Source organism: Neolamprologus brichardi, chromosome 11, assembly GCF_056152115.1.
Source record: "Neolamprologus brichardi isolate AB-2024 chromosome 11, ASM5615211v1, whole genome shotgun sequence".
In the NCBI taxonomy this organism is placed as follows: Eukaryota; Metazoa; Chordata; class Actinopteri; order Cichliformes; family Cichlidae; genus Neolamprologus; species Neolamprologus brichardi.
This window is the reverse complement of record NC_142114.1, coordinates 23,040,963-23,067,522: the sequence shown is the minus strand read 5'-3', so window position 1 is coordinate 23,067,522 and position 26,560 is coordinate 23,040,963. Positions and strand designations below refer to the sequence as shown.

Sequence of the window (26,560 nt, the reverse complement as noted above, 5' to 3'; positions counted from 1 at the left end):
TCCCTCTAGGGGCAAAATTTAAGTAGATTTTGTCTCTATAGAAGCAAAGGTCAAAGTTACAAAGAAAAAAAGAATAGTAATAATTTCAAATGGTGTAAAACTGCCAAATCAAAATGATGTAATAATATATTTGTATGCTAGCTACATGACGTTTGCTTGTCCAGTGTCATCTCAAACAGCTCTTTTTCAGGTGTTGTATAACACAACAAACTGGATGCATATGTTCAGTGTATCAATGAGTACTTTCTATGTTGTACTCATTTAAATAATGCTTCTTAATGTCAAATGATAATATTGACCAAAACTTTCTTTAGATGAAATATAATTCAGCATGCAAATCCAGTTCTTGATATACTTGCAAGCAAGTGTGGTTATATGTTATTTTTATGAATTTAGCAACTTGGAGCAACTTCAGCTGATAAACCATCTTTTCTCTCCATTTTCTCTGCACTTTCTTGTCATCTGATGTCAGTGGCACCAGAGGAGTGTGTTCACTGTGAACTGTGTTGAGCTGTGGAAGAATGGGAACTTGCTACCATGCCATCCAAACGAAAAATTGTAATAAAATTTTTATGCTTCTTTCTTTGCAAGAACTATTAAAATCTGGAAACAAGGAAACTCTTTCTTGGGTACTGGATTTGTATATATGTGTGTCTGCGTGCTAAAGGCTATTTTTAACAATGTGTGCATGTGAAGTTAGGTAATTGGCTTTGTTACTATGTCCATGTGGGAAGTTTGGATGTGGATGTGTGTGCGAATTACCCAGGGGAAAATTTTCAAAATGCATGAACCCAAGCATAAAGGTATTTATCTGTCACACCAAGACCTATGATTCTCCCCCTCGTTACCCATCAGCCCTATCACACAGCCGACCCGGCAATGGTTACACAGCTGACTGAGTGAGTGGAGCGGCCTTGTTGAGCGCTGCTTTTGAAGATGATGCAACACGATGGACAAGCAAGCTTTTGCTTTAAAAGAAATGAATCTGCTGTTTTATTAAAGAGCTCACTGCTTGTCATGCAGCGTGAAAAAATCCAGCCGGGGGATGGAAGTCTTGAGAAACACGATAAAAAACGGGATAAAATCACCTGAACACGACTTCAATATAGTGGCGGTACAGCAGTTGATCCTGGGGTTTTACAAAGGAAAGAGACTGTGAAGTGTAAATGAGCACGCATCACACCTTTCCTGAATGCTGATGTTTAGTACTGTAGACATTTAAACATGTAAACAACTTCAGGCTGACGAATCAAATCAATGTAAATGTATCAATTATTTTAAATTGCAACATCACATTTATGGAACTTGTATAACTCAAGCATCTAAAGACGTGGCATAATTGAAATAACCATGTGAGAATAGGCAGAGGCTAATATTTCACCTCAGTCCAGCTAAATTAAATGGCTATTCTATTCTATTCTATTCTATTATGGCTTAATTTACCAGTAACAAGTTTCTCCTGTATTTCTAAACCATTTCTAGCATTGCACCATTTTATTCTTTGTGGGGAAAGTGTCCTAGCTTGAAAGAGCTTCAGACAAGAAGCAGACAAGAATGATTAGCTTTCTTAGCTACACCTAGTTCAGCTGTTGCTGCTGTTTTACTTCAGCTCTCTTGGCTGAAAAGGCACAAAACATAACAAAACAAAGAGTTTTTCCTTCCCGCTGTCTCCAACTGCGTGCTCATAGAGGGTCGACTGATTGTTGGGGCTTTAAGTTGACTATTGTTGCGATTTGGCATTAAATAAATAAAGCTGAACTAAATTGAATGGGCCACTTTATTAGGTACACCTTGCTAGTACCTGTATTGGATCCCCTTTTACCTTCAGAACTGCCTTAATTTTTCATGCCATAGATTAAACAATGTGCTGGAAACCTTTTGTAGAGATTTTGATATATATTGACATAATAGCATATAACAGTGTAAATTTGTTGTTTGTCCCATTCTATCACATCTCAAAGATGTTCTATTTGATTGAGATCTGGTTTCTGCAGAGGACATTTGACTCACTGTTGTGTTAAAAAAAAGCACTGTGAGGGGATTTGTGATCTATCTTCATGGACAAAATACAGACAATATTGTGTTCAAAGGAGCTTGCAAAGAAAAGCGTCTGGACTTCTTTAAGTTACTTGAAGACATTTCACCTCTCATCCGAGAGGCTTCTTCAGTTCCAAGGTCAAATGGTGGAGAGTCCCAGATATAAACCTGGTGGGAGTGTCCCCCCACAGAGGGACAAAAGGACCCCCTGATGATCCTCTAATCGCCTGAGCCAAGGTGTGAAACTGGGTGTGGGTCCCAATCAGCCAGAGTTTCGGGTGAGTTCATTGTGAAACCTGGCCCCACCTTATCAATGCGAATTCCTGAGGTCAGATGGCCCAGGGTGTGAGTGGGCGTTAAGGCGTCTGGGAAGGGATCTCAAAACTGGATTATAGATGGCAGAGAGTTGGTGTCGTAAACCACCGCCTCTGTTCAAAGATGGTCGCTCACAGTGGACATAGATGTTTTCTTTCACTCCTCTTTCAAACCATCTGTCCTCTCTGTCCAAAATGTGAACATTGGCATCCTCGAAAGAGTGTCCTTTATCCTTAAGATGCAGATGGACAGCTGAGTCTTGTCCTGTGGAGGTGGCTCTTCTATGTTGTGCCATGCGCTTGTGGCTGTTTGGTCTCTCCAATGTAGAGGTCTGGGCATTCCTCGCTGCACTGTACAGCAAACACCACATTGTTAAGTCTGTGTTTTGGCGTTTTGTCTTTCGGGTGAACCAGTTTTTGTCTGAGTGTGTTGCTGGGTCTGAAGTACCGGGATGTCATGCTTGGAGAAAACTCTCCACCATTTGACCTTAGAACTGAAGAAGCCTCTCGGATGAGAGGTGAAACGTCTTCAAGTAACTTAAAGAAGTCCAGACGCTTTTCTTTGCAAGCTCCTTTGACTACGATGACCTGGATGACTGAGAACCTTCACAGACACAATATTGTGTTGACAGTGCGTAATGTAAATGGTCAAATTTAAATACAAAGTGCCATAAACTACCAAAAGCCTGTTTCTGGTAACCCAAAATAATATTCTGAAGAGGCGAGGCTGCCGGACACTGGCGCCACCGGGCCCTCTGACCACCACCAGCAGGTGAAGTGTCTTGCCCAAGGACACAATGACCGAGACTGTCCAAGCCAGGGCTCGAACCAGCAACCTTCCGATTACAAGGCGAACATTTTAGGTACAAGGTAACGTGTACCTAAAATTAATCCATCACTGAACACAGCTTACATGAAATAATAATGAGACTGGAAAAGCTGTCCAAATAATATATATATATATATATATATATATATATATATATATATATATATATATATATATATATATATATATATATATATATATAAACAAAGCCTTCCACATTTGAACAAACGTGTCTCTAGAGTGGATTGTCTTTGCATCACATTTCTACCTGAAAATATTTTATAGGCAGTATTATGTACTTTAAGACATGCAATGATTATTTTAATTGAAAATAGTAAGACACAATCACCTTATAGTCAAAAATCATTAACAGTCTCTCCCTGTCATTGGTTACTACTAAAACAGACAAATGCACTTATCCAAAAATCCAAAAGAGGGCATACTATAACCTCATGTGGCTGCCAAAGCAGTCACCGATACAGAGTGCATGTCCATACTAATCCAGTCTGTGGTGTGCTTGTGAAAAAAATTACATTTGAAATGAGATAACAGAAAATCTTAAAATTATAATAAATGTGATAATAATACCAAACCTAACTTTGTTTAACTCACCCACATCTTGCACCACATCATTATCTAAAATGGAGCTAAGAGGCAACAATACAAATATGCATTTAATGCTATATTTAAAAACACACGACTTACAGAACCAGGACTTAATACAACTTGTGTAATTCTTCACGAAGCATTGCTAATTCACATGACATTCTACATAAATAAAAGTTGTCAGTTGCTCAGCTTTACAAGGAAACCACACAACCCACTTCCTTGATCCATGTGGCTAAGATGGACTGCAGTGTTAACAGATGTAGAAACAACTGAAACCAAACGGCAGTTGTTGACCTAAGTTTATATTTAACCTCAAATCACTGATCCTTTACAGGTGGTCATCTAAACAGTGCCACGGTTTCAAGGAGGAAGCCATATGTGAAATGGTCCCAACAGTGACAGTAAATCAGTCTCAACTCAGAGCTTTCCGAGCCCATTCTCACTCCCGAGGCGTAACATGCCGACGTTTTGTCACGTCCCGCGGCGTTGGGCTTTCCCCTTCAAGCCGTGAAAAAAAAATCCACACAGACTGCTAAGAGCACATATAAACAATAAAAGCAACTTTAATGCTGATGTGTACAACTACATGAGATTGGAAGATGTACTTTATTACTGCAAGAGTAATTACAAAAAAATTAAACCAGGTTCTTCTTGTTCTTGTAAACGGGGTGTGGACTAACACATCACCTTTGTTCACTTTGAAGTGTAAAGAGCAGTGTAGCAAGAACTTCTGCAACACAATAGCATCAAATTAACCCAGCAACAAATAACTTGTTGGTTCCAGCAACTCAAAGATAAAGATTGCTGGATTTATTTGTCTTACTTTACAGTCATTTAAAAAAAACAAAAAAAAAAAAAAAAGATTATCAGACACAGGAGATTCTGATGCACAGTACAGCGTAACGATTAGATCACTAGTTAAAAAAAAAACAGCAGACATATTAAGTAGACAATACACCACAGACCCATTCTGTATACCACACCCACATTCCCTGCCCTTAATTTCTCACAGTCATTTATTTAACCAAAACTATCAAAACACATTTCATATGTAATCACCATTGCACATTTTAGCCAACAGAAAATATATATAACTATCAGTTTTTCAATTGGAGATAATCTCATTACAAGTCTCACTCACAGAGCTCACAGTGAGCATAATGCATACCAAAATCCATCACATCTAGGTTTGCATTTGAAATAGATATTTTTATAAATAAATTTGGAACTAAGCATACGCTAATGGAAAGTTTTCATTTGGAAATAACTCAAAACTAATCAATTCCTTAAAAAAAAATTATATCCTGCTACATTCCATGCAATGTCTACTGCACCTAAACTCAGTCTACTCTTTAAGCTGAGTGAACATACAACTATTTTGTAACTCTCCCAGATACTCTCATTTGCTGTTAAACTTGACATCATCAAACTTGACTATCTTTCCATCACGAGTCACCACCTCGGTCTGCTCCCATGAACCCATTTCCCCGTTTTTCTCCTCAAAACGCCGCACCACCACCCTCCCTGTTGTTGGCAGGTTGCAGGGAAGATCCTTGGCAGCTTCTTGTAACAACTTCATTTTCACGAGGTCCTGTGCGAGTTCTAATCCCCCTTTCGGCGACAGATTGAGATTTTTGTTCTTGTCCTCTGGCCTCTGCGGGGAAGGAGGAAGGTGCACTCCAGTTCGAGGCAAAGGTTTTATCTCTGGTCTAGGAGAACGTTCAAATATCCGCCCTGTAGGCTTATTCATAGGTGACTGATGTATGTCAAACTTGTTTAACGGTGATGGATCCCTGTTGTCAAACTTGTTTAACGGTGATGGATCCCTGTTAAGTGGAGAAACACCTCGGTTTATCGGTGATAAGTCCCTGATTAGCGGAGATGCAGCTCGATTGATTGGTGATGGGTCCCTGATTGGCAGATGTGCATCTCTGTTCGGAGGTGATGGAGACGGGTTTCTGGCATTAATGTGAGGTGTAGGTGGTTTAAGAAGCTCTTTTTGAATGGGTGTGTTGGTGACAATGCCCTTTCCTGCAGCTCTTCGAATATCACTAATGACCCCGCCCATAGAGGCCCTCAGAGATGGGTTCTGCTCCACCATCCTACACACAGCAGGGCAGTATGGTTGGTCCTTTAAAACATCCTTGATTTTCTCAGGAGAGACGCTGGGTGTGAACAGACGAATCCGGGCACAGAACTCAGCTATGATTTTTCCCATGGCCCAGACGTCTGAACGCTGATCTCTCTGGCTACCCCTCTGCAGCACCTCAGGAGCCGAGTAAGCCTCGTTCCCCATGTCCATTGCAGAGTTTAGACCACGTCTGAAGAACTTGGCCAGTCCCAGATCAATAATTACCGCTCTGTTCGTGTTATGCTCCACCTAAAGAACAAACATTGTTCAGCAAACATTAAATATTGAATAAAAAAATACACCTCATACAGCTTTATAAGATGGATAATGTACAACCAGCTTCTGCTCAGAGATAGTTTCTCTGAAGTGTCTGCACAGAATTACCAGCTTTTCTAGTTATTGATTTTTATCTGGTTCTGTTGATCTTTAGCTGACTGTCTTTTCAGATGCTTGTTTTGTTGTTAAAGCATTTTGTAATCTTGTGATTTTGAAAAGCGACAAAGAATATGGGATGTTGTTTTTTTGCCACGATCAGTTTTATGATACCAGCCACACGTATGTCTTTAAAGTTTTGAGACAAGTATATGCGTAACGAGACATGTGACAGACGCATGTGCTTTGCCCTACATTACTTAATCTCAGAGACAACCAAAGCTTGCGTAAGTTGACTTTGACATTGCAAATAAAAAAGAAAAAACAAACAAATGACAAAAACTTCTTTATCTACCAGAGGGATAAGACTTATTCAGAGTCACCATATGCTCAAATCTGCATGTTAAAAAGAAACATTGTGATAAAATATCTCAATTTCCACTCACCATAATGTTTTCAGGCTTGAGGTCTTGATGGACAATGTCTCTGGAGTGTAGATGAAGCAGCCCTTCACACATGCCGACAATGATTGTGCCTTTATTAGCTGGAGTCAACTGTGTGGTAAAAATAAATATGAGACCAGTTTTAGGACGACCAGGGTCACATTGACTTTCATGCTTACCTGAGTTGGAAATCTTTAAACTACTTATTAAAGTGTGAAATAAATTAGGCAATTGCATGCTAAAATACATAAAATGTTACACAACAGAAGATAATAGGTAATATTACAACAGCAATTGTTCTTTAAAAATTTGGTTTATACCCTACACAAAACACACAGCAAAGCAAAGGAGTGAGTCAAAGGGCAGTGGTGACCTGCAAACCATGTAAACAATTTTCTTAATGTCAACTTTCATTTCTTTTGTCTTTTTCCTAGTAACCTCACCGATATTTTAGACTTTGACGCCTTGAAGATGGTGGTCTCCAAGTCCTCTCCGAAGACAAACTCTAGTGGAATGATCCATTTTCCATCTTTAAGAGTTATTTTGCCCAGAAGCCTCACTATGTTGGGATGTTTTGACTTGCTGCAGATCAGTGGTAACAAGTCATGGAGAAAAGAAGATTTTGACAAAATCAAAACAAAATAAACTGGGCGTTTTCTTTTTCTAAAACATTCAAAACCACCTGGATCATCTAGCATCAAGTGATGGAATTCTGTGCAAACATTCAGGTTTTGATTCAGAGGCCACTAGATGACTCTCATGAAGTCTGTTTCTGGTTGTATTGATCAGATTGATTAATCAGAGACATTCACATCAGTGGCCTGCTGGAGATCATTTTGTAGGACTCTGGCAGTGCTCGTCCTGTTTCTCCTAGCACAAGAAAGAGCAGATGCCGGTCCTGGCGATGGGTTAAGGACTTTCTACGGCCATGTCCAGCTCTTCTAGGTATTGATGTGCCAATCTGTTCAACCTCTGTAGGGTCGAGGTATCGCCTCATGCTACCAGTAGTGACACTGACCCTAGCTAAATGCAAAACTTGTGAAAGAAAAATTGGTCAGAAAAGCTAAAGAGGAAAAAGATGTCAGTGTCCTCCACCTGTAAAACCACTCCTGATTTGGGTGTTATCTAATTGTTGCTCCTCTAGTAAAGCTGTTGTTAATGTCATTAATACTACAGCAGCTGAAACTGATTAACAACAACCTCTGCTACTTAACTGGCCATATCAATACCCCAGACGTTTAATTGACTTTATGCTGTACTCTTATTAAATAGTATTACTTTAATTTTTTAGCAGTTAATTAACACATAGTCAAGATCACCTGATGAAGATAAAACAGAGCATCAGAATAGAGAAGTTGATTAAAGTACATTTGAAAATGGTGTGGTTGGTTGATGGCAGTGTTTCAGAAACTGCTGATCTACCCCTTCTGTCAACAAGGCCTTGTTGATATCAGAGGCCTAAGGAAAATGGTTAGACTGGTTCAAGCTGGCAGGTAGGCAACAGAAATTCAAATAATGAGCTTGCTTTGAATAAGTACCTGGCAAGAGTGGGAAGGGAAAACTCCCTTTTAACAAGAAGAAACCTCATAATACTGCCTGAGTGAAGACATAACAATGTAGGTAGGTAGATAGATAGATACCCTTATGATGATCTAAAGAGTGACCAGAACTCATTTTTTTTTCTCAAAGCACCTCAAGGTTGTGGTGCAAAAGGAGATTTTGATCATGGAAGTACAGATCTGCAGCACATGTGTGAAGCTATGATGCCAATATCAACAAAAATCTCTGAGCAATGTTTCAAGCACTTTGTGGAGAGAGTTTAAGGCAGTTCTGAGAGTTGAAGGCCGACAAGTCTTGGCCAGTAGGTGTTTGTGCAATTCACATTTTTTAATATTATGGTTTACACCATGATGCTCTTTTGTTATAGCCCAGAAATGACAATGCTAATATGTAGTAAATAGAAGGTATGAAATAAATACTTACCGGGGACCCATGTAACCAGTTTTAAATCAATTATCAGTGATGTGACTGTTAATGCATAAAGAACATGCTTTTTGCCTATAAAAACATGCAGAATGATAGTTTTCTCTATTGAGCAATAAAAAGCATATGAGCATAAACAGTTACATTTAGTTAAAAGCAAGCAAAAAATTATTAAATGTCTGTCAGCAATTACACCGTCTGCCATATATTTTACACAACTATGTTTTGTAATAATGTCATATTGCTGTTTTTGTCTTTGAAAATATTAACCATGCTTAATATGCTTACTTGTACACTTCACTCTCTCTCTCCAGATCCTTCCAGCTGATGAGATGCTGAGGAACTTTCTTAATAGCAGCCCAGGTATCATTGTACTTCTCCTTGTACACTTTCCCAAAACAGCCCTCTGCAAGGGTGCTGGTGGAGTACGCCATCTAGGAGACGCTGTGAGAGCCTTAGAGTGAGGGGAGGGTCATTTTACTCACAAAACAAACAACGATAGAATTGATAACAAGGACATAATAGAAATACAGTTTCTGCAGTATATTCAGGTTTGGTGACAACTACAATGTTTAGTTATGATATAAGCTTGAGTAATTGTAATACAAGCCAGTAAATATTTATGTTTGGTGGAGAACGATTGTGAGTAATACCCTGTACTTTCAGTGCTTTTGATGATCTTGAAATCACTCTGTTTTGTTTCTGGTACTAGCTGCTGTGACTTTTAGTACTTTCCACTTTAGACATTGACAAAACAACAATTCAGCAAAGCAATTCAGGACAGCAAGGTTATTTTAAGGGCTATAAAATATGACTATAAAATATAAAATATGACCGTTTAAAGTTACTTTCGTTTCACTTGGATTTATCTTCCCGAATTCAGGGTTTAACATTATGCTTCTTAAACCACATTGTGAGTATCCTTAATGATCAAGATTAAATATAAAATATTAGTAGCTAACATAGCAGTAACTATCTGGAGATATATAGTTAGGTAGAAAATATTAATCCTTTTCTCCATCCAGCTTGATAAATAAAAGTAAAAGTAAGAAGCAAATAAACTCAGGTCATTTAAACAGCACTGACTATATTTATGTTTAGGGTATTGCCATTTTAACTTACAGTAAATAAAATGTGTTTACCTTTTTCATCTCACTGAGATTTCGAACTTAATCACAAACAAACTGAGACTGAAAAACTGCTCTCACTCACCTTTCAACCTAACATTCATTGGTGTCAGCAGACTGTCAGAGCAACATAAACATCAGTTAAAAAAAATATTCCCTGGAAGGGCGTTACCACTCTTGAGTAATACCGTAGATTCCTTACTGGAAAATTCTTAAGAAGAATGAAAATGTTCCACAGACTGATAATCTCACTGAACTACCATTTTGTTTCCCTCAAATAATAATTAATTAATTTAATTAGAAATACAGTTTGGGCAGTGAGCACCTGAATAGTAAAGTTCAGGCAGGCTGTTCTCAGTAACTCAGCTGTAACTGAAGCTGTTGTATAAATAAAGACACCAGGACCCTGATCTACAACCAAGCTTATCATTTCAAATATTCTGACAGCAGAGTGACTTGATGTCAGCATTATACAATGGGTTTTCAAAGAGACAGAGAGCTGTGTAGTCAAAACAGGAAGAAAATGTTGACAGGCTGGTCAGTCCATAAGAGAAGAGATTGAAGAAGGCAGTTTTTAACTTCAAAATAGTCCTTATTATCAAGAACATTTGCAGTCACCGTATCTGAAGGACTAAAGTTGATCACAGTATAGCAAATCATTTTCACTTAAGACAAACTCAATGTTTTACAAACATACATAAAAAGCTCCTCAGGAAACACACTTTTCAATTACTTAATTGTACTTAAATTTAAAACCATTCAAAGCTAATATATATATAATATATAATCTTTGATCTTTTTTGTTCTTGAATCTCTAAACCACAAAAGATTCTCTTCCTACCTTTGTGCTGTTGAGGGAATGCAGCTGTGTCAGGTCTGAACACGAGTTGACATAGTTATCTCTCTTTAAACCTGTTCCACACCTTCCTGAATCTGATTCATGGCCCCAAGCAAAGCCAGTCCTATCCTGTAGCACACTAATTACAAGTGAAGAAAGAAGCACAGCGTAAATACAAATGCAGGTATGAGATAATGTTTGATAAACAGGACACGTGCTGTCACAGTGGGAGAGAAGATAGAGCCAGAGACCAGGGTTTTAACATTTGGATGACCGTGTGGAAAACAAAATAGCAGCAACATCCATAATAAATATAACAGCAGTGCTAGTGGTTATATGTATACATATACATGTGTACATCTAAAAATGCTAAAATGAAAAAGAAGGGATGATGAAATATGCAGATACATCCTTATGCAAATTATTAACTGGTACAATTACCTACCAAAATACTTAGAATACCATCAGCCTTAGCTGTTTACACTGAAACTGCTGAATACAAGCTGAGCCAATGTGAGCACAAAAGCACGCTAGTGTTAGCAGGTTTTTAACTATTATTAGGTTTTTAACAAAACTATGAATGAACACATATGGAATTATCTAGTAAACAAAAAAGTGTGAAATTACTCAAAACATGTTTTATTCTTCAAAATAGCCACCCTTTGCTTTGATTACTGCTTTGCACACTCCTGGCATTCTCCCAATAAGCTTCATGAGGTATCTAATAAAACAGAAAATGGTTTTCCAACAGTCTTGAAGCAGTTCCCAGAGTTGCTGAGCACTTGTAGGCGGTTTTGCCTTCACTCTGCTGTGCATGTCACTCCAAACCATTTCAATTTGGTTTAGATCAGGTGAATGTGGAGGAAAGGCATCCATCACTCTCCTTCTTGCTCAAATAGCCCTTACACAGGCTGGTGGTTGTCTGTCTCTGTACGCTAACCTGTCCAGGGTGTACCCTGCCTCTTACCATAAGGTAAGAGGCAGGGTACACCCTGAGAAGTAAAGCAAGTGTGTAAGTTCATCTCTGAATGTTTGTAAAGCATTTCCATGTTAAGCTTAACAACCGATATATGGAGCGACTGCCTCTCTCTCTCCTGCTGCTACTTCAGTCATGACAATGATCAATGATCGGCTTTTCTGTCACAAGTCCGTCTCTCTTGTTTGTTTATCGCCCACTTTGCACCACAAAGAGGAAACAAGCAGCAAAACGACAGCAGCAGCACGTTTTTGATAAGCTGTTGTTAGAATTTATTTAATACTACTTTCTACACCAGGATCCTTTTCTACGCAACTGACAACTGGTAACTGTACACGGGCGAGTCTAGCAAAGCTTTCAGGTAGGGCAGTAACAGGGAAAAGGGGGGCATCAAAGACATACTTTTTTTTTTCTTATTCTCATTTAAAATGTCTAGCTTTAATAAATAATTATCTGAATCTTACAACCAAAGTTTTCATCTCATGCAAAATGTATAGAAGTCCATTATTGTATATAGCAACTATTAACTTTCTGGGGTCGATCGGCCACGTAGAACCCGAGTTATGATAAAAACAGTCAAAACAGTGGTGTTTACAGCGGAAAGAAAGAAAAATGGCATTTTCTAAGGACAGCGTTAGCAAACACTCTCCGCTTGCGAGTGAAAAAAGAAAAAGAAAAAACACCTCTTCCCTATTGGTGTAAAAGTGTACCTAGTCAACCAATCAAAAAATGGTATGGTAACATGTGGCATTTGGTTGTTTAGGAAGAGGGGGAAGTTTTAGGAGTGATGCCAGGAGAGAAAGCGGGCGAGTGAAAGTAAGAAAGAAAGAGAGAAAGTGCGTTTTCGTGAGACATTAGTGATGTTTAGCGTGTTTGGAGGCTATAGTTAGTGTGTGGTGTAGTCATTGTTTTGTTTTGTGTGTCAGTTACACTGATGGATGTCACGTTTGCGCCAAAAAAAGCCACCAAAGGCAAATTCCAGTGTAAACACCGTCTTCACATGTAAAACTGGACTGATACAGCTCCTGTTGACAGACCTGCAGGGTTTAGGCCAGTGGTATTCTCCTCTGTCTTATAGTGGACAGAAACATCTTTTTTGGAGTGGCACAAGTAATTTTTGTGCCTTCTTATTTGATGCAGAACACCTGATTGTTCTGTAAATAGATTTAAATGGTTATATAAAAACACCTGAGGCCTTGGCTGCATTTTTAGGTAAACAGTTCCATATAACTTTGTTGTTTGCAAAACGTGTGCATAATTTTTTAGAAATGTACAATTTCTATTTGCATTTTAAGTTATGAAAATGATTCGTTAAACATGTTTGTGGTTTTTACTGTAAAAAATATAACTTGTTTTCTACTTGGATTTTAATTTTGTTGTCTAAATTTACATTTTAATTGTGTAAATATAGTATGTCAAAATGAAAAAAATAACTCACATTTCAGATATTAGAGGTTGTGCTGAAAATAATGATACCAAATAAGGCAACATAAACAGTTTTTAAAGGTGAAACATAGAGGTAAAATCAAAAGTCGTCAAAAACGGCCAATTATGCCCTGGACGCCAGAGGGTTAAGTCTAATATATACCCTAGTAAGCTATATTTAACTTATTTTTTCCTTTGGGAAAAAAGCTTATTAGCTTGATCAGTATTGCTGAACTATGAAATATTTTGTGTGCAGTGTATTTTTAGCATACAGGCATATCAGAATAGTGGTAGTGTTTTGTTTTTTAAAACTTGAGTATGAACTTGTCAGGGTTGTGGTTCATTTTGACCCAGCATTTTCAGTTTCTTATGTTTTGGTATTCTTCTGTATTATGATTTATGTTCTGATTCTTTTGTTATCCTGTTTTCAATATTATTTTCTATGTTTCAGTTTATTCTGTTTAACGGTTTAGTTCAGCGTCAAGTCAGCTTCCTTGTTTTTGTTTCTTGTTTCCTGTTTTATAGTGAAGGTCCGTGTGTCATGTGAGTGTATTCAGTTTTGCTTCCCCTGTCTCGTCTTGTCAATTACTTCCTTCTGTGTTCCCCACCTGTGTGTAATCTCCCTGTGTTCTTCTGTGTGTATTTAAGTTGTTTCTACTTGTGTAATAATCGCTGGTCTATCTGTGAATTAAGTGTGTATTCTCTGTGTGTTTTCCCTGCCATCCACCTTCATATGTCTCTGCTCACCCTCCTTCATGTTCGTGTTCATGTTTGCTGTTTAGTAGTTTAGTTTTTCCCAGCTTAGATTATCTTTAGTTCCATTTTGCCATTTTTCACCTTGTGCTTTATTTTACAATAAACCACCTTCACATCTCAGCAAGTGCCTGCCTCATTTATTTTCTCCTCATAGCTCATCCCATTTGCCATGACAGAACTTTTACAAAATGCAGCAAGATATTAAAAAAGACAGTTTTATTGATTATAAAATACACTATATCTGATTCATATCGGTATCGGCAGACATCCAAATGTATGATATTGGTATCGGTATCGGACATAAAAAAGTGGTATCGTTATCGTGCCATCTCTAGTAGAAAGTAGTAAAAAATTAAGAAAAACATTAAATAAGAAGGCGTGTCCAAACTTTTGTGTCTGGAGATGGAGCAATACTGGAAGACCATATGGGAGAAGGCTGCAACACATAACAGTGGCTAGTGAATCTAAGAGCAGATCAGACAGACCTCCCTGAACAGGGTCCAGCAACCATCACAGTGGCAAAAAGGGTTCTTCATTATGGACAAGTTGGACACCACAAGGCCTCGACATAATTAACGTCTACTGGCTGAGGAAACTGACTGCACTCCATGAACATCTGGTAGTACAAATGAGCAGGCTGCTAATGGATGAAACACACCCAGAATGGCTAACTGCTCAGTCCTGATCCCCAAGAACCCCCAGAAGGGATTGGTTCCATCCAACTACCGGCCTATAACCTGCCCCAGTACCACATGGAAGTCCCTATCAGGCATCACAGCGCTAAGATGAATAGGCACATGACTCAATACACGAGTGGGGCACAGAAAGGAGTTGGCAGGAATACCAGAGGAGCAAAACACCAGTTCCTAGACAGAGCAGTCACCCAAGACTGCAAGACCAGACTGACCAACCTGTGCACTGCCCAGATTGAGAAGGCCTATAACTCAACGCCCCACATTTGAGTCGTGGAATGCCTAGAACAATACAAGATCAACAGGACCCTGAGAGCCTTCATCAAGAATTTGATGGGAATGTGGCAAACAACACTGGAGGCCAACTTCAAGCCTATAGCACAATACACCATCAAGTGCGGGATCTACCAAGGAGATGAGTTTTTCCTGCTGCTGTTCTGCATAGGCCTGAACGCAGGTGAATAGGAACCATGAAGAGGCCACTAAGAAAGCTGCAACCCCCAAGTACCTGCAGAGGGTCAGGCAAGTCCTAAGGAGTCAGCTGAATATTAGGAACGAGATCTGGGCTATCAACAGCTACTGCCTGCCAGTGATCAGGTACCCTGCTGGAATAATAAGCTGCCTAAAGAAGGAGATGGAAGCCAGTGACATCAAGACAAAGATGCTCCTGACTAAGCACGGAAGGTATCACCCCAGTTCAGCACCCTGAGAGTGTACGCTGAGTGTAAGGAATGATGCCTGGTACTGGTGAGTGTCAGAACCACTGTCCAGGATGAGACAATGAAGAGTTTTCTCATCCACGTACTCAGTGAACACCTCAGGCAACAGAAACCCAGTAAAGTAGAGTAGCAACTGGAGGAGCCATCATGGAAGGACAGGCCCCTGCACGGTAAGTACCACTGGCGGATAGAGGAAATGGCTGACATCTAGAAATCCTACCAGTGGCTGGACAAAGCTGGACTGAAAAACAGCACAGAGACACTAATCATGGCAGCACAGAAACAAGCTCTAAATACAAATTCCAGAAAAAACGTAACAACATAAGAAAACTTGTGTTGTGTTCACGCTTACTCTGAATTTTAAAGGCTCTGTTCTTGATCTTGTATCTAGTTGGCCTGTGTAACAGTAATAATAAAGCCATTTAATTTGTTCTCCATATTTTCAATTCTATTACAACCAATTTCTCATTCATTTGAAATATTTCTTTGTAAAAATGATTCTATAATTGAATGCTATGGTTACCATATGCATGTATACATATGAACATGTATATACTGTATATATGACTGTATGTATAAGCAGTCTATTGTAAAGATTTCAACATTTCTGGATTCAAACTTCATCCTACTGTTCTCTTGATGTCATATTTCAATAAGTTGCAGCTTAGAGAGTTTTGTAAAAATGTTGTAGGAGATTCAAAACATGGTTACTCGAGCATTTTACTTTCTATCTGCAGTTCACTTATTATTTTTCTTCATTTCACATTCATGGAGTCAACTTGAGACTTATTTAACTTATTTCTTTCAAATGTAAAACTATGAAAATGTTGTGGTTTTCTAACTAATGTGGTGACCCACCGGGTATACAACTCCTATTGAGTCAAATCATAAATATATGGTAGCAGAAATCCCTCTAGTATATATTCATACATCACACCGATACAAAATTGTGTACAAGCAAATAATGTACAAGCTCTCTACTGTAGTGTGTGCTGTCATTATAAAAGTAAAACACACTGATTATACTGGAATGACTGTATATAATGCATTGAGGATTTCCTTGCTGCTACTACTAAAAATCAGAAATATGTGGTGGGTTTCTGAAACTTTGGGTTTTAGCAAGGTGTATCACAAAAAAACCCCAAAAAAATGATTAAGAAGAAAAACCCTTTGTTGTTTATAGAGAACGATTTCTATACTACAGTCGATTCATACTTAATTGTTTTCAGGCTAACAAAAAAAATGTGTAAGAACTAGTTGGACTTTCATTCATTGCCTTTGTGAAGGAGAAAAACAACATTAACTGAATAAAAGATTGTTATATAATTTGAAACTTACTGGCGTTAACCACTTGTCCAATTCAGGGTAATTGGAAGAGAAGAGACACACGTCCAAGACAGGCAACTAGTCACACTCACAACAATTGCCATTTTAGCATTACCAGCTAATCTGTTATGAACTGTAGGAGGAAGCTACAGTACCCTGAGAGAGCCACAGCAAACCACACCCAAAGGCCTCAGCTGGCTTGCAAATTCAAATCAGGAACGTCTTGCTGTTAGACAATAGTGTTAGTCACTGCAGCAGTGCAACATTTTCACTGAATAATTATTTAAGTGTATATGGATTTCTATTTCACCTCTATACGTTTAAAATCCTGGCTGTAGCATTGGCTGTAGTTTTACGTACCGCACTAGAAGGTTTACAGCATTTCTTGTCAGTATTTCCTTTGTTCTGTTTCAAATTGATCTCAAATAAATCTCAAGGGAACACTTTTTTCAGGATGTTTCCTTGCACTTTACCTTTTGGTTAAATTTGTAATCTGTGATACAGAGGAAAAAGTGAGCAAAAAGGAAAGCGACAAAAAAGAAATGAAACTTTTTGGTTCATTGGTTTTTGTTTGGGTAAATTGTACAGCTTTAAACTAGTGGCTCTATAGTGTAATGATTAACACAAGTACCTAACATTTAAAAAAATCCCCTGCTTCATACCAGGGGAAAAGGGAGACGGCTGCATCAGGAAGGGCATCTTGTACATGCAGACTGAGCTCCTGTAGCGACTCCTTATGAATAAGAAAGAAGCTTAAAACAGTATAACTTTAAATGAAATACTCACCATTACATACGTTCTGTAACAATGCAGCACCAAGACAACATACTGCTGTGCTGAAATCCTGGGACAACCTTTGAGGAAGAAAAAAGAAAAAAAAACAGCATTGTTTTTGGTTGCATTATCAAATTATAAACTGGTCTCTCATGCTGTTATTTACTCATCTATTTTAATGTAAGTCTATACCAGCAGTAACACATTGTGTCTTGGCACTGTTGTTATGTACCAACACTAATATAGATATTTTCAATTAATCTCCCACCACTTTTGCTTTTGGTTTACGATACCTGGCAGGAATTCCTTCACAGAAACAAGAAGAAAAATGAAAGCTAACCAAAACTGAAAGCAATGACTAAAATTAGATCAGGGCGGGGTGGGAAGAAAAAGAGAAGAGAAGAGAAAAAAATCATTTTGAGAATTAAGTACAAAGGACTTTACAGAATACAATAAAATAGCTAACAATGAGGAAACCCATTAAAACGTGTGAGATATAGAATGCTAAACTAAACCAAATGTCTGCTTGCTCAGGCTTCACAATTAGAAGCAGGTATATGACTGAATCAAATGCTGTTGCTTAGGATTTCTTTAAGCCATCCTCTAAATACAAACTGACTGGCAGAAAAATCTGTCAACCCCCCCCCCCCCCCCCCCCCGAAAAAAAAAAAACAACAAAACAAAACAAAAAGCCATTGCGAAACAAGAAGACGGGCTATCTACTCATATACAGCAGTTCTCTAGCAATGAGCCCATAGTCCACATGCTGACGGCTGCTGTGTGAAGAATTCCAAGCATGGCCGCTTGGTTGCATTAAAAAACTGAAGACCAGACGTCCTTTAAGGTTTTGTTTAATTAGTTGTAACATTGTGAGTGAATAACAGCAGTGGCACGTTGTGGCTTTGGGACATGCTGTGCCATTGCTGTTATTTACACTAATTGTTTTTGTTAAAAGAGAAAGTTTGAGGTGTTAATAGTCCAGTTTAATTCATTAGGTGCCTAATGCCATATTTAAATTTAAAAACAGAATAAAATTTGAATAGATAGATATTTAAATTGGTATTGGACATTTACACCTTTCTGGTCACTATGTCCTATCCATTTTAATGGACTTCAGAGAATTACAGACTTATTAAAACTATAACATATATTTCTTTACAGTTATGTTTTCTTTTGTGTTCTGTAAAGCACTTTTTAACTACGTTTTTCAAAGCGGTAAATGATAAATAATATCATTATTATTATTACATGGATCAGTAAAGGTTCACTATGCAATCAACCTCAGTCTTTATACCACCATCTAGTGGCAAAAAAAATATATATATATTATGACGTACATTAGCAGTCATAGTCATTTCATTTCCTACAGCTCTCGTTTGAGGACAAAACCTGTACGGGGTTATCTGTGGAACTATTGCTCATCGTGAGAAAATGGTCTATCCGTCGGATTATTTGCCCCACTTTCAACCACGAGGTTAGTTTGTTTATTGACACGGCATTATTTAATATTTTTAAAATGGCGGCAAGACAGTTGTTTTTCCTCTTAGTGTGCTCATTTTTGAGGCTCTTCATTCATTCTCTCCAGCAAAATGGCTGTAGTTGCATTTCATTCCAGGCTTTCTGAGACTGAAATTTACAGGCTGCATCTGGTACTTTTACTCAGATCACCACTTTTATTCATTTTTACGGCACCGAAATTTGTTTTGTTAACTTTTTGCAGCTGAAGTTATTTTGTAAGAAATTACAAAGTAAGAACAGCACGTGCTGCTAATGTACTGCATTGGCAATCCAGGAAAACAATGTGCAGTGTTGCTATTTTACCATATTACCTAAGTGCTGCACATTATGCTGACTCATTAAAAGAATTTCCTTAAAAAGGAAAGAAAAATATGCTTGTATTTTGGTAGTTAAATATCTAAGGACTGTAAAATGAACTGTTTTGCATATGAAAACGATTTTCAGTAGACTAACTGTGTTATGTTTTCACTTAAAGATGGTGATAATCTACACACTCAGGAGAGCGGGTATGCTTTTGTCATGGTTTTTACAGTTCTTTAATAAAATATGTTTTTTACACTTATTGTAAAAATGGGAGAAAAAAGCAATATTTTTCCCCTCTATATTACAGTGATGCAGGTCTCTCTTCTGACATGGTGCACAAGTTTTGTTACAAGTATGAAGAAAGTGCCCTGCCTGTAACTGACACAGGGAGTTGTGTGAGGCCCATTCCTCACATGAAGCAGTTCCCCATGTTGACAAAAAGCAAGCCACACCCATACCCGCCTGAGTCAAGACCTATGACAGAGGGATTCTTAATCAAGTCCAGTTTGGCTGGGATGCAAAGTGAGCCGCAAAATAACTTCAATTGCCAGACATACACAGATCGTGAAGATAATAGCAAGGGAGAGGAAGTAGTCAAGCCTTTACCCGGAACATCAGCCATTACAGAGGCACTCATGGAAGATGTAGAAAATAAGGGTAACATCATGGATGCCAACACAGACGCCAAAGAAAACCCAGGAAGCGCCGCACCAGTGGAAGAAGTGACGGCCCAAAACCGCTACAAGAAAAGAGCTGTTGGGAAAAAATGGAAAGGTAATTAAATTTCCAATATGTATCTGTTAAAAACTGCCATGCATACATTTATTGCAAATATTACATTTTAAATCATAAAGATCGATATATTAAATGCCAAAAAATCTAGCATGTTTAACACTGAGGACATGGTTAAAGTTGTTGTTGTATTTTATTGCAGTTCTGCTGAGGCATGTTTCTTTAATGTTACATTTACATGCATGATTAGACAAAATACTGGAAAGTCTTATATGATGCAATCAGTGTAACTGCTGTACCTAAATAAGTGTATAATTTTATTTAAATTTCCATGTGGAGTAATTCATAGTGACTTTTTCCATGAGTAAGTCTGCCTCGTACTTTTTCTTTCCAGTCTACAATCTCTGTGTGGTGGCAGTTCTAATCATAAACTTTCCTGCCTGTAATGGATCTAATGGTATGTTGTACTTCATATGTATTTAAAGGTTTATTTATATCTAGTTTATATACATGTGCAGTTTTTTTAAACTATTAATTATATTTTTATATTTTTGATCAGTTTATTTATATAGTCTACAGCACATCTACAGTGTTAAAAACGTGAGTAAGCTAAGCTGTAGTAAGTTTTTATTCAAAAATTGGTAACACTTTGTAATACAACACCCCAACTGAGGACGTAATTACCCTGTAATTAAATCTGACTTTAAATGAGCCACTTTATTTGCAATTTTATTGTACCGGAAAGTGAATATACATTATATTTTCAAGTTACCATGAAAGTAATTTAATTACACTATAATTTATTTTTAGGTACACTGTAATTGTATGGTAATTAGCAGAAAAACAAATATTTTTCCATTTTACATCGTAGGTATGCCTTACTTTTTAGGGTGTGCATTGCAGGGTGACTTACAACAATGTTATAAAATGCAATACTAAGAATTATTTTAGGTCCCATCAGCATGTAATTTTAACTCGCATGCATTTACACCTGAAATCATGTTTATATTTATATTTTCCGTTTCTCTAAATGCAGATGGGCTAAACTGTGTGGTCTGCAAGGATCAGGACAAGTGCTCCAACCTCAACACAATATATGACGAATGTGACAATATCCTGTACCAGAGAGACAAGAGAGAGAAAGCTTTCCCAGAATGCTCTCAAATACCACCGCCTGTGCCTAAGACTCCTAAAACCTGCACAATATGCCAGTCCAATTTTGTCTTCATTACCTGCTCAAACGACACTAATGAAATCCAACCAGAAGCAAAGGGATCACTCATTCAAGACATCCATAAAACATGTATGTAGACCATTAAGGCGCCATTCTGCGCTGGCTTTGTTGAAATGCTGGTTAAAATATACCTGGACGTCAAGTTTCAAAGTAAAATTTAAATAGAATGTGCATGTTTAAAAATATTTAAATAACATACATCTAATACATTATAAAATCACTGTGAACTGTTAAGACAACTGTGTAGATGAGGTTAAAAAATCAGAATGGGAAACGACGATCAACACAATAGCGCCATTACTGTTGTCACTGTCGTTAGGGTGCTGCATGTTCCGCTGGTTTAAACTCAGCAAGCAGTATTAAATAAGGGTTGGGCGAAAAAGCCTCAAAAGGATACCACAATATTTCAAGAAAAAATTATGATAACAGTATTTCTGACGATATAGAAAAATATATATTATGCATCTAGCTTGAAGACAGCAGCATTTATAAATGTAAGAAAATGAATTTTCAAACCTTCTTTTCCAATGAGGAGTCTGGGTGTTGTTTCCCTGGACTTTTTAAGTATAAAATAACACTAAATTTAGAATAAACTAAATAACCATGTGACTCTGCAGGAGCCTGATCCAATATAGGCATATAATAAAGCTCAAAAATATTTTGTACCTGGGGTGTTACATAGAACATTTTAATTGGTTGTTTAAATCCACCATTTGCCTCTATTATCAGAAGGACCGCAACTGGTGAATACTCTTGCTCTTTGTTTAGTTGGGTCGCACATCACCAGCTGCAAGTTCCTCCTCCTGTTTTCTTGCATACTTTGCTGGGAACTGTGCTCTGCTGTCTATCGTCCCTTTTCTGTGTAACTCATCATCGAAGTCGGACGCTCAGCTCTAACTCATCTCTCAGACATGCCCGGACTTGTCTCTTTGTGGGAGGATAATGGGGGAGGGCATTATGGTCAATATGATATGGCACAGACTTACATTAAATGCACCTGTTTGAATCGGTACAGTCTAATGCAGTCTGGATACACTCTGTACATGCGAAATATTATTTTGGAGGCTGTAGATTTTATTGCTATTGAATTTCTACTGTGCTGTGTATCAAACTGGTTAAAAGGCATATATGTGCCATCTGTGCCATCATGAATTCACAGTAACGAGTCGTTCTATTTCTAATCAAAATATATGAATTATTTAAATGTAATTAGCTATTCATACAGAATTATGCTACTTAAATGTATTTTTTCCTCTTTAGGCATGCAGTATAAGACTTCTGACCCGATGCCCAGCAGAGGGACTTCCCATTACAGTATGTACTTTATTTTCACATAGAGAAAAAAAGGTTTTAGATAATCCTTTATGAGCTGGATAGCACAACAAGGACTACTGAGAACATCACAATATTGTGATGGAACTGAAACTAGTGGCGGTATCCACTACAGGTTGGGATGTTAGAGTAGGAGTTAAAGTAGATAACAGCATGTTAAATCAGTATTAGCGGATGTGGGCTCATTCCTAGTGGCAAAGCCTTATAATTTCGTATGATTTAGCACATTATATTGCGTATTAATATCATTTCACATAATGTATTTATTCCCAGTGGGTCTGCCAAATCGGATGGATCCTCATATTTGATTATTGAGCTGCAGATTTAACATTCTTGGTGACGCAACCCTCCGATTTTCCCATGCTGCACTTGTTCACTGAGACTGGGTTTGTCTCCTCCTGGTCTCAAATCGTAGATTTGCGAGTCAACAACATCCGACAAATTCATAACTGCGCAGTTTCGCAGCGGGTACTTAAAGGTCAGTTTTGCTACTGAAAAATGTAACGCCGTTTTTTGGCGATCCGCCTTTTTGTGATGATTAATATTTTTGTTATACAAATATATTTAAAAGTGAGAGAGAGGGCGAGAGAAGAATTACGCCCAAGTTACGTACCCAGAGATCGCCCCAATCCCATAATCGCAAACTTCAAAAAGAAAAGGCGCGCACTCACTCGCATTTCAGGAAGTGGCCACCCGGTGCGCGCGTTTACAAGCCTGTCAGCGCGATTAACAGATTTCTATTAGGTTGCCATAATCCCACCGCTTGGATCCTCGAACTTTGAGCCAACCACATAAACCCACCGTCTGACATCCCAGCTGTTCCTCCCTGAGAGCCCGGGCCCCACGTCCCATCAAGTCGGAGAGCAGCAGCGCTACCGATCCAGACAGTGAATGTAAGAGGGCAGCAGTGCACATAAATAATAGTGAGGCTGTAAAACTTGTAATCTGTCCTGCCACCATTTGTTAATCGCTACATAAGCCATATATACATGCATACAACTATTTAAATACCGGCAATCATTTGGGCAAATATCAGAAATCCCTTTTTGGCACAGCGAGTGCACAGCGAGCGCGCTCGTTGCAGTATTTCTTTAATAGAATGATAGATGTCGCTAGACAAAACCTCCACATCAACACGATTGGTAGAAGAAGTCATAACCGGAAGTAAAGGAACAGCAAAGTTTTGTTTTGAAAGGGGGCGTTCGAGTAGTCCAAAAAGCACGTACTTATAGGACTTTCCCTTTCAAGGGGGAAATATTTACGCTGCCGTGATTTCCAAAATTTGTAGTAGTTTGTAGTTGTGTTAGATGCTTCTAGGAGTGACTTTTTATTCAAACAGAGGGCAGATGATCAGAAAGGAACGCGTCACTGACGAACTGGAAAGCTTAAGTCTGTGAGCGCAGTCGCGGTTAACCCACGTTATAGCCGAGCCCCACTTATTTCTAGCAAAACTGGTATTTTGAATAAACAGCAGAAATGGTCCGAACGGAGTTTCCCCCGGAAATGTGCACACATTGAGCACAAACGAGCAACCTCTATTTGTTGAATCTGTAATAAAAGCCGAAGTTAAATGTTTGTCAAAATACAACTAATAATTAAACTGCTTTAGTGGATGAGATTATGAATGTAACAATACAGCTGGGGAAGAAAAGAAAATACACCAATGCGCGCTTTTATACACTTGGCACACTAAGAGTATCTTAATTATGACAGAGGTTTAGTGATATGATGATATCTTTCATGTTTATATGGTGAAACAGTTTGTAGCAATCCTGTGCTCTAGGTATAAAGGGCTCCATATACCCTCACATACAGTGACACACTCTCAAAGTGAAGTTATATCTGCTGACCCGAGTCACGCTTTGGTGTCCTTTCTGCTGGTCCTTCACCTCTCAGTTTTCTAACCTTGTTGCAACTTGGCAGATAGCGTGAATCTATTATTGTGTCATTTTTCAATTTCAATTATATATCAATACAGAAACTTAATTCCTAGATTATACAGAATTAGATGCTGCAACAGTTTGAATAGATCAGCCTTTCTGGAGACAGCATAAGCCAAGAAAAAGGTGCCAGTATACTCTTTGCATTGGTCACTTAACACACAGAGCTGATATATAAAGAGTCAAAACCATAGGCAAAGACATTGCTGGGTGTTTTCTTTTTTAAGTATTTTTCAACCCACAGAGTCTCACGTTTTCAAACTGTCTTAACCTCTCCCTCTGTATAATTTGTGAATCTCTAAACTTCTGTACTAATAGACCATATCACCAAAAGTTTTCACTCATCTGCCTTCACTTCCACTTTGTTATAATACCACTAGATTAACTAGAAAAGGAAAGGAAATTTCATGGCTGGACTTGTTGCACGGGTGGGGTCCTGTCATTCAGTCTGCATGACTAGGTGCCTTTTTTTACACTGGTGCCCACAGAAGTGACTGGAACACCTGAATTCAATGATTTGGATCGGTGAGTGGATACTTTGGGGAGTATGGTGTATATCATTAAAGTGGTGTTAAAAGCAAACACGATAGTAGCACATGTCAGGTTACAAAAATCAAGAGGTGCATGCCAGCAGATGTGACGCCATATTTGTATATATTTGTCGCACAGTGCCGTGCACTGGGTAAAAAGGCTACTTTACAGTCCAAGGCGGACACGAACAGCTGGGGACCCGATGGCCAAATTCCTGTTATACTTCTTTGACATAATGGATAACAACAATAATTATATTTTAGCATTAAATATATTTATGTAATTTATTTAATAATAATTAATACTGTTAATTTACTGCAGCTGCAGCATAAACCTTACACTGGGTGATGATCCAGTAAATTACTTGAGTACTGTACATACATAAATTTCTGTATTGATGTAAATGTATTAATACATTAAAGATGAAGGTACATTTAAAAAAAGATAAAATAAGATAAGACACTTAAATTCCTGATTCAATCTTAATTTGTCTTTTCAGATCCTGGCCGTGGACCTACTGGATTGATTTTAATGGCTGGTTTGTATAAATAATGATACTAACCTACAATAGTCACTTAACAATGAAGTTAAATTGCCAAGAGCCGGGTTTTGCTGACCTTGACTGAACAACAGCAGTCTGTAGGGTTTTTTTCTTCTTTTATTTCATAGTTCTCTTTCTGATTGCGATTGGAGCACTGTGATCTTCTGAGTAAGTGTGATTTTATTTTAACAAAACTTTCATCTTAGAAACACAACTTCCTTATATCAGGTCCCTTGAATAAGTTCATGAATGACTAAAGCTATAGACCAACCCCCCAAAAAATATTTCACACCATTTAATCCATTATACATTTTAATACAGTTCCCCAATCTTAAAATAGATGATTTTATTCTTTCCTTTTAGTGCTGTAAGAAAAGCTTTGTGATATATTTGAAAAAAAAAAAACAAAACATGAATTCTCAGTCCCAGTAAATCTTGAATTGGAGAATATTTTTAGTTCAAATATTGAAAAAATGGAAAGGGGCTACAAGCAGACTGTTTTGTGGTTCTTTTTTTTTTTTTTTGCTAAATGCATTTTCACTTAACACACTTCTCTCTTTTTTCAAACAGGACTTTGGATCTTCAACATTTATCCCTCAGCATGAAACATCACGCTGAAACATAATTTTTTTACTCATAGATACTTACTTTCTGTCTTAAAATGTTTTTAACTTTTTAACAGCAAAATGGCTAAATAGGATGTGTTTTATTGCATATGCTTAAGCCCAAAGAAGTCAACTTTTTTTTAGAAAAACAATTTCCATAATAACTGGTTATTTTTCTGTAAATCACCTTCATGCTTATTTGGCTTATCAGACTTCAGCTTTACTTGACAGCAAATAATTATGTTTGAAACTCATCTACATATCTGGCCTTAATTATAAACACATCTGCATATCAAGCTGCATATGGTTCATGTTCTTTTTCATAACAGACACTGGAACAGAATGTAATGTGCTCAGTTAATAATCAGAAGAGTGTACATCATGGGAAATCCCTCAGCTGCTAGGGCTTGCAGGATCAGTGCTGCCATTTCACTGTGGCAGATGTAGTGTATTTTGTGCCCATAACTATATTT

General features: G+C 37.9%; 2 protein-coding genes across 4 annotated transcripts; one reads left to right on the top strand and one right to left on the bottom strand.

The window, feature by feature from the left end:
* Positions 1-4,367: 4,367 nt before the first annotated feature.
* Positions 4,368-23,539, bottom strand: zmp:0000000881 (uncharacterized). Of its 3 annotated transcripts, none has more exons than XM_087848378.1 (8): positions 23,142-23,539; positions 19,779-19,925; positions 17,364-17,431; positions 10,687-10,822; positions 9,007-9,172; positions 7,179-7,317; positions 6,739-6,846; positions 4,368-6,169 (listed from the first exon to the last, which is right to left on the bottom strand). In XM_087848378.1, exons 5-8 carry the CDS (start codon positions 9,150-9,152, stop codon positions 5,189-5,191), a joined length of 1,374 nt encoding a protein of 457 aa, XP_087704504.1. In that variant the 5' UTR covers positions 9,153-9,172; positions 10,687-10,822; positions 17,364-17,431; positions 19,779-19,925; positions 23,142-23,539; the 3' UTR covers positions 4,368-5,188. The 3 variants fall into 3 exon arrangements, with proteins under 3 accessions (XP_087704504.1, XP_087704502.1, XP_087704503.1); XM_087848376.1 differs by having other exon boundaries at positions 23,272-23,539; XM_087848377.1 differs by having other exon boundaries at positions 9,007-9,162; positions 23,272-23,539.
* LOC118454236 (uncharacterized) lies at positions 18,151-26,474 on the top strand. Its single transcript, XM_087848379.1, has 10 exons — positions 18,151-18,195; positions 18,721-18,825; positions 19,345-19,375; positions 19,480-19,946; positions 20,299-20,361; positions 20,941-21,207; positions 22,399-22,452; positions 25,441-25,479; positions 25,611-25,650; positions 26,053-26,474. Exons 2-9 carry the CDS (start codon positions 18,783-18,785, stop codon positions 25,640-25,642), a joined length of 996 nt encoding a protein of 331 aa, XP_087704505.1. The 5' UTR covers positions 18,151-18,195; positions 18,721-18,782; the 3' UTR covers positions 25,643-25,650; positions 26,053-26,474.
* Positions 26,475-26,560: the final 86 nt, after the last annotated feature.

Bases quoted from the DNA above. Each gene is read 5' to 3' on its own strand.
- zmp:0000000881 (XM_087848378.1), bottom strand. From the start codon at position 9,152: ATGGCGTACTCCACCAGCACCCTTGCAGAGGGCTGTTTTGGGAAAGTG. The intron at 7,318-9,006 runs GTAAGCATATTA...ACTGATCTGCAG, and splicing joins AGAGAGAGTGAAGTGTACAA to CAAGTCAAAACATCCCAACA. The intron at 6,170-6,738 runs GTGAGTGGAAAT...TTTGTTCTTTAG, and splicing joins TCAAGCCTGAAAACATTATG to GTGGAGCATAACACGAACAG.
- LOC118454236 (XM_087848379.1), top strand. From the start codon at position 18,783: ATGGTCTATCCGTCGGATTATTTGCCCCACTTTCAACCACGAG. The intron at 19,376-19,479 runs GTATGCTTTTGT...TCTATATTACAG, and splicing joins CTACACACTCAGGAGAGCGG to TGATGCAGGTCTCTCTTCTG. The intron at 25,480-25,610 runs GTTTGTATAAAT...TTTATTTCATAG, and splicing joins TGGATTGATTTTAATGGCTG to TTCTCTTTCTGATTGCGATT.